Here is a 13,177-nt window from a genome sequence, read left to right as displayed (position 1 = left end):
TGAAAGTCTGTCCGGGAAGTGATGGCTTTCCACTCGTTGATGACGCACTTTTCTTAAGAAAAAAAAAATTAAATGTTTGAAAAAACAAAATCAATGCAAAAAACTGTTTAAATGACGACTAACTTCACAAACACAATGTTAAACTGCCTTTTTTTAGTCAAAAGCAACTAGGCTATTTATAATTGTGCTTATAGTAAATGTTTAAACCAGTGGTCCCCAAACTACGGCCCGCCAGCGTCCAAAATCCGGCCCGCCGGAAGTCCCAAGTTTAAAAAATATATATATTATTTTTTAATTAGAATTGTTTTAAATCTGCCTTTTCTAATCCGTTTTCTACCGCTTGTTACTCTGTGTCTCCGAGCCTCTCAGGCAAATCATATTGTCTAAAATTGCATTTTCCCATCGATAACGTGACTATATATATATATATATATATATATACATACAAATATATATATATATATATTTTTTTTTTTGTTTTTTTTGTTTTATATATATACATATATGTATATATATATATATATATATATATATGTATATATATATATATATATGTATGTGTGGGGAAAAAAATCACAAGACTACTTCATCTCTACAGGCCTGTTTCATGAGGGGTTCCCTCAATCAATTGGGAGTTTCCTCCTCTCCCAGCTTGCTAGCCTCAACCTGAACCTTGGTATTTACCGTGATGACGGACTGGCAGTGTGTCGCGCCTCGCCAAGGAGCAGCGAGAATACCAAGAAGCGCATATGCCAAATTTTCAAAGAGAACGGCCTACGGATCACGATTGAAGCCAACAAGCAAACCGTCAACTTCCTCGACGTCACTTTCAACCTGAGAAATAACAGCTACCAACCATTCACGAAATCCAACACAACACTCCAATACGTGCACCATGACAGCAACCACCCACCCACCACCACGAAAAGAATACCTACCGGAATTAATAAAAGGCTATCGATGCTGTCATCTAGCAAAGCTGAATTTGACCAAGCAACCCCCCCGTACCAAAAAGCCCTTGATGAAAGCGGATACAATTTCACCCTCACCTATGAACCCACGCCAGGAAACCAACCAAAAAAGAACAGAAAACGAAACAACATCATCTGGTACAACCCCCCATACAGCAAAAACGTCTCAACTAACATTGGCCACAAATTCCTCACTCTGATTGACAAACACTTCCCCAAAGGCAACACCCTAAGAAAAGTATTCAACAAGAACAACATTAAATTGAGCTACAGCTGTATGAACAATATACGACAAATTATCTCAAACCACAACAAAACAATTGCAAATGAGCCGTCGGCCCCCGGACAGAGCGACTCCAAAACCAACAAAGGCTGCAACTGCCGCAAGAAACCTGATTGCCCTCTCAACGGGGGGTGCTTACAAACATCAGTTGTTTACCAATCTAAGGACATTAACACATCCGACACATATGTAGGATTAACCGAGGGAGAGTTTAAAACCAGATGGAACAATCACAAGGCTTCTTTCAGGAACCAAAACCTGCGGAATACCACAGAACTCAGCAAACACATTTGGGACCTCAAAGACAATAATGTTGAATATTCAATAACATGGCAAATTCTTGCATCCAGCACACCTTACAATAGTGGTAATAAAAGATGCAACCTATGCTTGAAAGAGAAACTGTTTATTATTTACCGTCCAGACCTGTCATCCCTCAACAAGCGCCGCGAAATTGTATCAGCATGCCGTCACAGACGGAAACACCTCCTAGGTAACACATGAGCCAATCACCACGCCCCTACGCCAGCCTGTACCCACCCACTCTGTGCCCTATATAAACCATGGTATGTGAATGCTCCCATTAAAATCTCCTGATGATTGAGGGAACCCCTCATGAAACAGGCCTGTAGAGATGAAGTAGTCTTGTGATTTTTTTTCCCCACACATACATATATTGCGCTCTACTACGGTATCGAGCACTATTTTTTGGATAACCTTATTAAGACATATATATATATATATATATATATATATATATATATATATATATATATATATATATATATATATATATATGTATATATATATGTATATATATATACATCCATCCATCCATCTTCTAACACTTATTCCCTTCAGGGTCGCGGGGGGTGCTGGAGCCTATCTCAGCTGCATTCGGGCAGAAGGCGGCGTACACCCTGGACATGTCACCACCTCATCGCAGGGCCAACACAGATAGACAGACAACATTCACACTCACATTCACACACTAGGGCCAATTTAGTGTTGCCAATCAACCTATCCCCAGGTGCATGTCTTTGGAGGTGGGAGGAAGCCGGAGTACCCGGAGGGAACCCACGCAGTCACGGGGAGAACATGCAAACTCCACACAGAAAGTTCCCGAACGCAGGATCGAACCCAGGACCTTCGTATTGTGAGGCAGACGCACTAACCCCTTTTTCCCACCGTGCTGCCCTATATCTATATAGATATATATATATACATACCGGTATGTATATATACATAAACTCAGCATCAAGGGTTGGGATTGGGGGTTAAATCACCAAAAATTATTCCCGGGCGTTGCCACCGCTGCTGCTCACTGCTCCCCTCACCTCCCAGGGGGTGATCAAGGGTGATGGGTCAAATGTAGAGAATAATTTCGCTACACCTAGTGTGTGTGTGACTATCATTGGTACTTTAACTTTAATATATATATATATATATATATACACATATATATATATATATATACATATATATATACATATGTATATGTATGTACAGTTAGGTCCATAAATATTTGGACATTGACACAATTTTCAGTATTCCAGCTCTGTACAACACCACAATGGATTTGAAATGAAACAATCAAGATCTGCTATAAGTGCAGACTTTGAGCTTTAATTTGAGGGTATTTACATCCAAATCAGGTGAACGGTGTAGGAATTACAACACATTTTATAAGTGCCTTCCACTTTTTAAGGGACCAAAAGTAATTGGACAAACTAACATAATCATAAATAAAATTGTCATTTTGTAATACTTTGTTGCAAATCCTTTGCAGTCAATGACAGCCTGAAGTGTGGAACACATAGACATCACCAGACGCTGGGTTTGGTCCATGGTGATGCTCTGCTGCAGCTGTCTTCACTTCCTGCTTGTTCTTTGGGCATTTTCCCTTCAGTTTTGTCTTCAGCAAGGGAAATTCATGCTCAATGGGATTCAGGTCAGGTGATTGACTTGGCCATTGCAGAACATTCCACTTCTTTGCCTTAAAGAAACTATTTGGTTGCTTTCGCAGTATGCTTCGGGTCATTGTCCATCTGCATTGTGAAGCGCCGTGCAAAGAGTTTTGAAGCATTTGGCTGAATATGAGCAGATAATATTGCCCCAAACACTTCAGAATTCATTCTGCTGCTTTTGTCAGCTGTCACATCATCAATAAATATAAGAGATCCAGTTCCACTGGCAGCCATGCATGCCACTACCACCACCATGCTTCATTGATGAGGTGCTATGCTTTGGATCTTGAGCAGTTCCTTCCCTTCTGCATACTCTTCTCTTTCCATCATTCTGCTACAAGTTGATCTTGGTCTCATCTGTCCATAAGATGTTGTTCCAGAACTGCACAGGCTCTTTTACATGTTTCTTGGCAAACTCTAATCTGGCCTTCCTGTTTTTGAGGCTCACCGATGGTTTACACCTTGTGATGAACCCTCTGTATTTCCTCTGGTGAAGTCGTCTCTTAATTGTTGACTTGGACACAGATACACCTACCTCCTGGAGACTTTTCTTCATCTGGCCAACTGTTGTGAAGGGCTTTTTCTTGACGAGGGAAAGGATTTTTCTGTCATCCACCACACTTGTTTTCCGTGGTCTTCCAGGTCTTTTGGTGTTGCTGAGCTCAGCAGTGTGTTCTCTCTTTTTTAGGAATGTACCAAACAGTTGATTTGGCCACACCTAATGTTTTTGCTATCTATCTGATGGCTTTGTTTTGATTTTTCAGCCTAATGATGGCTTGCTTCACTGATAGTGACAGCTCTTTGGACTTCATATTAAGAGATGACCTCCCCAGATTCCAAATGAATATACCACACTTGAAAAGCCATCCAGGCCTTTTATCTGCTCTTTGTAAATGAAATAAATGGAAAAAAAACAAGGGAATAACACAAACGTGGCCATGGAACAGCTAAGCAGCCAATTGTCCAATTACTTTTGGTCCCTTAAAAAGTGGAAGGCACATATAAAATGTGTTGTAATTCCTACACTGTTCACCTGATTTGGATGTAAATACCCTCAAATTAAAGCTCAAAGTCTGCACTTAAAGCACATCTTGATTGTTTCATTTCAAATCCATTGTGGTGTTGTACACAGCTGGACTACTGAAAATTGTGTCAATGTCCAAATATTTATGGACCTAACTGTATGTATATATATATATACATATTATATATATATATATATTTACATATCTGTATATATATACACCGGTATGTAAAAAGTTTGGGGACCCCTGGTTTAAACTATAAACAAGTTCCCATACAAAGGAATGATGCTGGTAATTATATTAATATATATATATAAACTCTCGTTTATTGCTGTGATATTGATCTTTTTATTTCACTTGGCAATGTTTATGCTTGAAAATATTAAATTTAAGAAAAAAATACATTACAAAATACTTGGAAAAAAACCTGTAATCTTTGAAGCTATGGTGTGGCAAGGGATGACTGTCCATGTATAAATCATATTTTAGAGATGTATATATACATATAAAAGAGACAGCATTTGGAAGAGATGCTCGCAGTGCTGGTTTTTAATGACTTAGACAACATTTAGGAGACAGTGACAGTACAGTAACAATAACAGAGTCACGTCCACTTGAGTTCGCTTCAATCCTCATAAGTTGCACTTGGAAAGAGAACCACTTGGTGATGGGAGCACATCCACGCCATCCACACGCCAAACTGCAGTAAAAACACTTTAAGGACAAAGTGAAGGTTTATTCAAATATCCTGTGGGAGCTCTGAATAATTAGTTTGAATATGTATAATTTGCATTAATCCTGCTGCTAACTTCTTTTTAGAGCTCCACTCAGCACTTAAAAATAACAAAAGTTCCAAATTGTTTTCTGTATTAAATATAAACACTAACTTTGTGATGAATACAGTTTTACTTAAAAAGGGACATCTTTCTTTAAACACATTTATTGCTTACATTTATAAAGATTAATATTTCCGCTAAATCAACATATACAACTGCGTCAAAGAAAAGGCATTTTCTTAGAACGGTACATTTATAAAAAAAGGTCAATTTGAGTCGTTCGGGAAACCGCGGCTTGGCCCCGCCTCCCTGGAGGACACGCCCACAGGCTGCTTTTTCCAGCAAACGCGTCTCTCTGTTGAGAATGCCGCCCCCTGCTGGCTTGAATAAAAGTTTCTTTTGTCGGCTGATCTGCTTTTGACAGCAGCCGCGGCAGAGCTCCTCTCCTTCATAGAGAAAATAGAAGAGTGTATCTTACAAGAGGACTAAAACAGACTAAACATCTATTATTTTACAAGAAGGGCGCACCACCAAATATGTACAGCCGACGACCTGCTGAGACTCAGTTCAAAGGTCGCCGGACGCTTCCCGCTAACAAAGAAGTGTCGAGGTCACGTGACTGTCAGAAGAAGTCAAGTGAGAAGGCCCACGAGGCTTTTTAGAACATGTGACCATCTAGCGTCCTTATATGGTCAGCATGCGGCTACTTGTGCGTTGGTGTTTACGGGTGCGATGACAGCCGATGGTGAGGAAAAGTCCAGGAAGGTTCCGAAGTAAAAGCGAGGGAGAAGAAGGAGGGTCCATCACGACGGTGGACTGTTGTGGACAGAGTTTATGGAGTCTGACTGGGCCTCCTCTTCCTCCTCCGTGTGCGAGGGGCCGTTGTGTTTGTCCTGCCCCAACACAGCGTCTCTGGGCGAGGCGTCACCTGTGCTCCCAGGCTTGGACGTCCGTTGTCTGTTCGACGGAGGCGGGCTTTGGCCCCGCCCCTCGTCCTGAGCGGCGCTCTCGTCTTGTCCTCCTCCCGCTGGCTTCTCCATCTCCTGCTCAGACTCCTCCGACTCTTCCTCCTCCTCCTCCTCATCCTCATCAGAGTCAATGCGGTTGAGTCTTTTGCGCACGGGGCGGTCCCCCTCGGAGGAGGAAGAGGATTCCTGGGACTCGTCGTCGTCGTCGTCTTCATCCGTGGACGGTCTGCGTTTCTTCAGCATCTGAGCGAGACGCTTGCGGCGCTGCTGGGACAACATGGCCCTCCTCTTCCCTCTGCCCATCTTCTCCGGGTCTTCCTCCTCTCCGGCTGTTCTCCGCAATCTCCTCCGCTCGTCGTCGTCGTCCTCCTTTTCTGAAGACTTCCTTTGACGCCGCCTTCTTCTCGCCTGGTCGTCGTCCTCCTCGTCTTGGCGTCGTCTCCGCTTTGCTTTGGACCTGCGAGCGCAGACGTCTTCCTCCTCTGCTCGGCTTCTCTTCTCTCTCTTTCGCCGACCGCCTTGGTCGCCGTCTTCCTCGTCCGAGTCCCGTGAGGATGGCGACACTGAAAGAACAACATGCCGGTCATCACACGATTGTGTGGCGAAGACGGTTGCTATGGCGATTACCGTATTTTAAAAAATAATCTATAGATTAACCGATTAATCGAAAAAAATAATCTATAGATTAATCGATAGAAAAATAATCGTTAGCTGCAGCCTTAATATATATATATATATATATATATAAAAAATCTTTTTTATATATATTTGACAAACAAGTATGTACTCCAATCACTCTATCACAAAAAATAAGATTTTATATATATATATATATATATATATAAAATATTTTTTATATATATATATATATATATAAAAAATATTTTATATATATACCGTATTTTCCGCACCATTAGCCGCACCTAAAAACCACAAATTTACTCAAAAGCTGACAGTGCGGCTTTTAACCCGGTGCGCTTTATATATGGATAAATATTAAGATTCATTTTCATAGTTTCGATCTCGCAACTTAGGTAAACAGCCGCCATCTTTTTTCCCGGTAGAACAGGAAGCGCTTCTTCTTCTACGCAAGCAACCGCCAAGGTAAGCACCCGCCCCCATAGAACAGGAAGCGCTTCTTCTTCTACTGTAAGCAACCACCCGCCCCCGGAAGAAGAAGAAAAAACGCGCGGATATCACCGTACGTTTCATTTCCTGTTTACATCTGTAAAGACCACAAAATGGCTCCTACTAAGCGACAAGGATCCGGTTCATGAAAAGACGCAATCTCTCCATCCGCACACGGATTACTACCGTATTTCACAGCAACTGATATTCCTGTGAACCGCACTGTGGATACAACGGGAGCACGTACGGTGAATATTCGCACCACAGGGAATGAGAAGTCATCCTTCACTGTGGTTCTAGCTTGCCATGCTAATGGCCAGAAACTTCCACCCATGGTGATATTCAAAAGGAAGACCTTGCCAAAAGAGACCTTTCCAGCCGGCGTCATCATAAAAGCTAACTCGAAGGGATGGATGAAGAAAAGATGAGCAAGTGGTTAAGGTAAGTTTAAGTTTACGCGAAGAGGCCGGGTGGCTTTTTTCACGCAGCTCTGTCCATGTTGATATACGTATGTTTGTGATTGCACATTTGCGTACATTTTGGGAGTGAACAGAGTTGTTAGAACGCTGGTTTTTAATATATTATTAAAGTTTGACTGACCTATCTGACTGTTTTTTTGACATTCCTTTAGTGCAGTTAGATGCGGCTTATAACACGGGGCTTATTGGTGGACAAAGTTTTGAAATATGCCGTTCATTGAAGGCGCGGCTTTTAACCCAGGGCGCGGAAAATACGGTATATATATATATATATAAAATATTTTTTATATATATATATATATAAAAAATATTTTATATATATATATATAAAATCTTATTTTTTTGTGATAGAGTGATTGGAGTACATACTTATTTGTCAAAAAAAAAACATTCATGAAGTTTGGTTCTTTTATGAATTTATTATGGGTCTACTGAAAATGTGAGGGTCAAAAGTATACATACAGCAATGTTAATATTTGCTTACATGTCCCTTGGCAAGTTTACCTGCAATAAGGCGCTTTTGATGAAAAAAAAACACTTAATTGAACGGTTTAAAAGAGGAGAAAACACGAAAAAAATAAAAATAAAATTTTGAAACATAGTTTATCTTCAATTTCGACTCTTTGAAATTCAAAATTCAACCGACAAAAAGAAGAGAAAAACTAGCTAATTTGAATCTTTTTGAAAAAATTAAAAAAAGAATTTATGGAACATCATTAGTCATTTTTCCTGATTAAGATACATTTTAGAATTTTGATGACATGTTTTAAATTGGTTAAAATCCAATCTGCACTTTGTTAGAATATTTAACAAATTGGACCAAGCTATATTTCTAACAAAGATGAATCAGTATTTCTTCTAGATTTTCCAGATCAAATTTTTTTTTAAAGAAATTCAAAATACTTTGAAATAAGATTTACATTTGATTCTACAGATTTTCTAGATTTGCCAGAATAATTTTTTTGACTTTTAATCATAGTAAGTTTGAAGAAATATTTCACAAATATTCTTCGTCGAAAAACCAGAAGCTAAAATATTTATTATTCTTTACAATAAAAAAAAAAAAAATTACTTGAACATTGATTTAAATTGTCAGGAAAGAAGAGGAAGACATTTAAAAGGTAAAAAGGTATATTTGTTTAAAAATCCTAAAATCATTTTTAAGGTTGTATTTTTTCTCTAAAATTGTATTTCTAAAAGTAATAAGAAGCAAAGTAAAAAATAAATGAATTTATTTAAACAAGTGAAGACCCATCCATCCATCCATTTTCTACCGCTTATTCCAAGTGAAGACCAAGTCTTTCAAATATTTTCTTGGATTTTCAAATTCTATTTGAGTTTTGTCTCTTTTAGAATTAAAAATGTCGAGCAAAGCGAGACCAGCTTGCTAGTAAATAAATAAAATTTAAAAAATAGAGGCAGCTCACTGGTAAGTGCTGCTCTTTTGAGCTATTTTTAGAACAGGCCAGCGGGCGACTGATCTGGTCCTTACGGGCTACCTGGTGCCCGCGGGCACCGCGTTGGTGACCCCTGCCCTAGTATATACAATAATATAAACCAAGTCATTGTATTTCATTTAGGATTATTACATATCTTCATTTAAATAAAAATATATTTTAATCTTTTTTAGATACAGTCAATAAATAATGTGAACATGTATCATAACATGGAAATCTAAGAGAACGTGTTGTGGATGATTGTGGACTGGGAATTGTTTTCATTTTATTCTTTTACACATTTTTATTTAAAAAAAAGAAAAAAAGTTTTTCCGACGTATTACATTTTAGACGATTTCTCTTCTTAGTTATTATTTCTCCGGCTGTAGAAAAGACACGCTCACAGGGCACAGAGGAGGCGACACAGTTGGCGTATCGGTCACGTGACCAAAACAGCTCATGATCGGTCACGTGACTTTCTAAAAGCGGTACGCGCACCGACACAGGGTTTTGCTCTATGAGCTCGACGCATGCGCCGATGCATCGGTGTTGCCGGACCCATCACTAACAGACACTCAACAACGGCACATTTGCGGATTATAATTACTGGTTTGCAAAAAATATTTTTAAACCAATTACCCGTATTTTCCGCACTATTAGCCGCACCTAAAAACCACAAATTTACTCAAAAGCTGACAGTGCGGCTTTTAACCCGGTGCGCTTTATATATGGATTAATATTAAGATTCATTTTCATAAAGTTTAGGTCTCGCAACTACGGTAAACAGCCGCCATCTTTTTTCCCCGTAGAAGAGGAAGCACCCGCCCCCATAGAAGAGGAAGTGCTTCTTCTTCTACTGTAAGCAACCACCCGCCCGCGTAGAAGAAGAAGAAGCGCGCGGATATTACGTTTCATTTCCTTTTGTGTGTTTACATCTGTAAAGACCACAAAATGGCTCCTACTAAGCGACATGTTTCCGGTTCATGAAAAGACGCAATCTCTCCATCCGCACACGGACTACTATTTCACAGCAACTGCCTAAAGACTTTCAAGAAAAGCTGGCTACTTTCCGTGCATATTGTAAAAACAAGATAGCTGAAAAAAAGATCCGGCCAGAGAACATTATCAACATGGACGAGGTTCCACTGACTTTTGATATTCCTGTGAACCGCACTGTGGATACAACGGGAGCACGTACGGTGAATATTCGCACCACAGGGAATGAGAAGTCATCCTTCACTGTGGTTCTAGCTTGCCATGCTAATGGCCAGAAATTTCCACCCATGGTGATATTCAAAAGGAAGACCTTGCCAAAAGAGACCTTTCCAGCCGGCGTCATCATAAAAGCTAACTCGAAGGGATGGATGGATGAAGAAAAGATGAGCGAGTGGTTAAGGGAAGTTTACGCGAAGAGGCCGGGTGGCTTTTTTCACGCAGCTCCGTCCATGTTGATATACGACTCCATGCGCGCCCACATCACGCTGGTTTTTAATATATTATTAAAGTTTGACTGACCTATCTGACTGTTTTTTTGACATTCCTTTAGCGCAGTTAGATGCGGCTTATAACACGGGGCGGCTTATAGGTGGACAAAGTTTTGAAATATGCCGTTCATTGAAGGCGCGGCTTATAACCCAGGGCGCCTTATGGTGCGGAAAATACGGTACCCACCATCGCTGTAGTCACTGGAGAGACGTTCCTTGCGTGGCCGGCCGCGTTTTTTCACTTTGTCCCGTTTGGCAGAAGTGCGGGAATTGTCCGACGACTCTGAAGTCTCTCTGTAGTTGACCTGCTGGCGGTGGCCCCGCCTCAGCCCCCCCCTCTTCTGGTCCGGGTCCGACATGTCGCTGTACTGGTCAGAATCTGCCGAGAGCGACAACAGAATGTGAGGGTTTGAATTCATTTTCTTCCATCCCCATACCTGCCAACTTTTGAAATCAGAAAAACCTAGTAGCCAGGGTCCAGGGGCCGCAGGCCCCGGTAGGTCCAGGACAAAGTCCTGGTGGAGGGTTCAGGGCTTCGCCCCCCGACGCAAAATGATTATTAGCATTCAGACAGGTTAAAATGTTGCTAAAACCATCACTTTTCTATCAGTCACAGTGACTTTTCAAAACAAAAATATTACAGCAAAAATCATATGGGTTGATTGACATGTTTACATTGACAGGCCAAGCGGTCTGCGACTTCAGCGGTCGCAGAGGCAAAAACTCGGACATGGGAGGAGTTCGGGGAAGCCATGGAAAACGACTTCCGGACGGCTTCGAAGCAATTCTGGACCACCATCCGCCGCCTCAGGAAGGGGAAGCAGTGCAGTGTCAACACCGTGTATGGTGGGGATGGTGCTCTGCTAACCTCGACTGCGGATGTTGTGGATCGGTGGAGAGAATACTTCGAAGACCTCCTCAATCCTACCAGCACGTCTTCCTATGAGGAAGCAGGGCCTGTGGAATCTGAGGTGGGCTCTCCTATTTCTGGGGCTGAGGTTGCCGAGGTAGTTAAAAAGCTCCTCGGTGGCAAGGCCCCGGGGGTGGATGAGATCCGCCCGGAGTTCCTTAAGGCTCTGGATGTTGTGGGGCTGTCTTGGTTGACAAGACTCTGCAACATCGCGTGGACATCGGGGGCGGTACCTCTGGATTGGCAGACCGGGGTGGTGGTTCCTCTCTTTAAGAAGGGGAACCGGAGGGTGTGTTCCAACTATCGTGGGATCACACTCCTCAGCCTTCCCGGTAAAGTCTATTCAAGTGTATTGGAGAGGAGGCTACGCCGGATAGTCGAACCTCGGATTCAGGAGGAACAGTGTGGTTTTCGTCCTGGTCGTGGAACTGTGGACCAGCTCTATACTCTCGGCAGGGTCCTTGAGGGTGCATGGGAGTTTGCCCAACCAGTCTACATGTGCTTTGTGGACTTGGAGAAGGCATTCGACCATGTACCCCGGGAAGTCCTGTGGGGAGTGCTCAGAGAGTATGGGGTAACGGACTGTCTTATTGTGGCAGTTCGCTCCCTGTATGATCAGTGTCAGAGCTTGGTCCGCATTGCCGGCAGTAAGTCGGACACGTTTCCAGTGAGGGTTGGACTCCGCCAAGGCTGCCCTTTGTCACCGATTCTGTTCATAACCTTTATGGACAGAATATCTAGGCGCAGTCAGGGCGTTGAGGGTATCTGGTTTGGTGGCTGCAGGATAAGGTCTCTGCTATTTGCAGATGATGTGGTCCTGATGGCTTCCTCCGGCCAAGATCTTCAGCTCTCACTGGATCGGTTCGCAGCCGAGTGTGAAGCGACTGGGATGGGAATCAGCACCTCCAAGTCCGAGTCCATGGTTCTCGCCCGGAAAAGGGTGGAGTGCCATCTCCGGGTTGGGGAGGAGATCTTGCCCCAAGTGGAGGAGTTCAAGTACCTCGGAGTCTTGTTCACGAGTGAGGGAAGAGTGGATCGTGAGATCGACAGGCGGATCGGTGCGGCGTCTTCAGTAATGCGGACACTGTATCGATCCGTTGTAGTGAAGAAGGAGCTGAGCCGGAAGGCAAAGCTCTCGATTTACCGGTCGATCTACGTTCCCATCCTCACCTATGGTCATGAGCTTTGGGTCATGACCGAAAGGACAAGATCACGGGTACAAGCGGCCGAAATGAGTTTCCTTCGCCGAGTGGCGGGGCTCTCCCTTAGAGATAGGGTGAGAAGCTCTGTCATTCGGGGGGAGCTCAAAGTAAAGCCGCTGCTCCTCCACATCGAGAGGAGCCAGATGAGGTGGTTCGGGCATCTGGTCAGGATGCCACCCGAACGCCTCCCTAGGAAGGTGTTTCGGGCACGTCCGACCGGTAGGAGGCCACGGGGAAGACCCAGGACACGCTGGGAAGACTATCTCTCCCGGCTGGCCTGGGAACGCCTCGGGATCCCCCGGGAGGAGCTGGACGAAGTGGCTGGGGAGAGAGAAGTCTGGGCTTCCCTGCTTAAGCTGCTGCCCCCGCGACCCGACCTCGGATAAGCGGAAGAAGATGGATGGATGGATGGACATGTTTATTCTGTAAGCTAACTTCAATAGTTTGAAATTTTGACAGTTAATGCCAGTTATCCTGTCAACCTTTCACAAGACTTCAATTTGTTAATTGAAAGTATAAACAGTATAAACACGTTTTACAGTAAACAA

The 13,177-nt window shown here is 42.7% G+C and overlaps 1 protein-coding gene across 1 annotated transcript in view; it reads right to left on the bottom strand.

Annotated features, from left to right (window-relative positions):
- Window positions 1-4,784: 4,784 nt before the first annotated feature.
- LOC133614337 (remodeling and spacing factor 1-like) overlaps window positions 4,785-13,177 on the bottom strand; it is a 42,458-nt gene continuing 34,065 nt past the window's right edge. The window contains exons 17-18 of the mRNA XM_061972203.1: window positions 10,705-10,896; window positions 4,785-6,553 (exon numbers count right to left, since the gene is read on the bottom strand). Coding sequence (XP_061828187.1) covers window positions 5,826-6,553; window positions 10,705-10,896 — 920 coding nt within the window. The 3' untranslated portion in view covers window positions 4,785-5,825. The remainder of the gene's footprint in view (window positions 6,554-10,704; window positions 10,897-13,177) is intronic.

The sequence above is a fragment of the Nerophis lumbriciformis genome, linkage group LG17 (genome assembly GCF_033978685.3).
Source record: "Nerophis lumbriciformis linkage group LG17, RoL_Nlum_v2.1, whole genome shotgun sequence".
Taxonomy (NCBI): domain Eukaryota; kingdom Metazoa; phylum Chordata; class Actinopteri; order Syngnathiformes; family Syngnathidae; genus Nerophis; species Nerophis lumbriciformis.
Note: the sequence above shows the minus strand (reverse complement) of the source record. Positions and strands in the feature narration are given on the sequence as shown.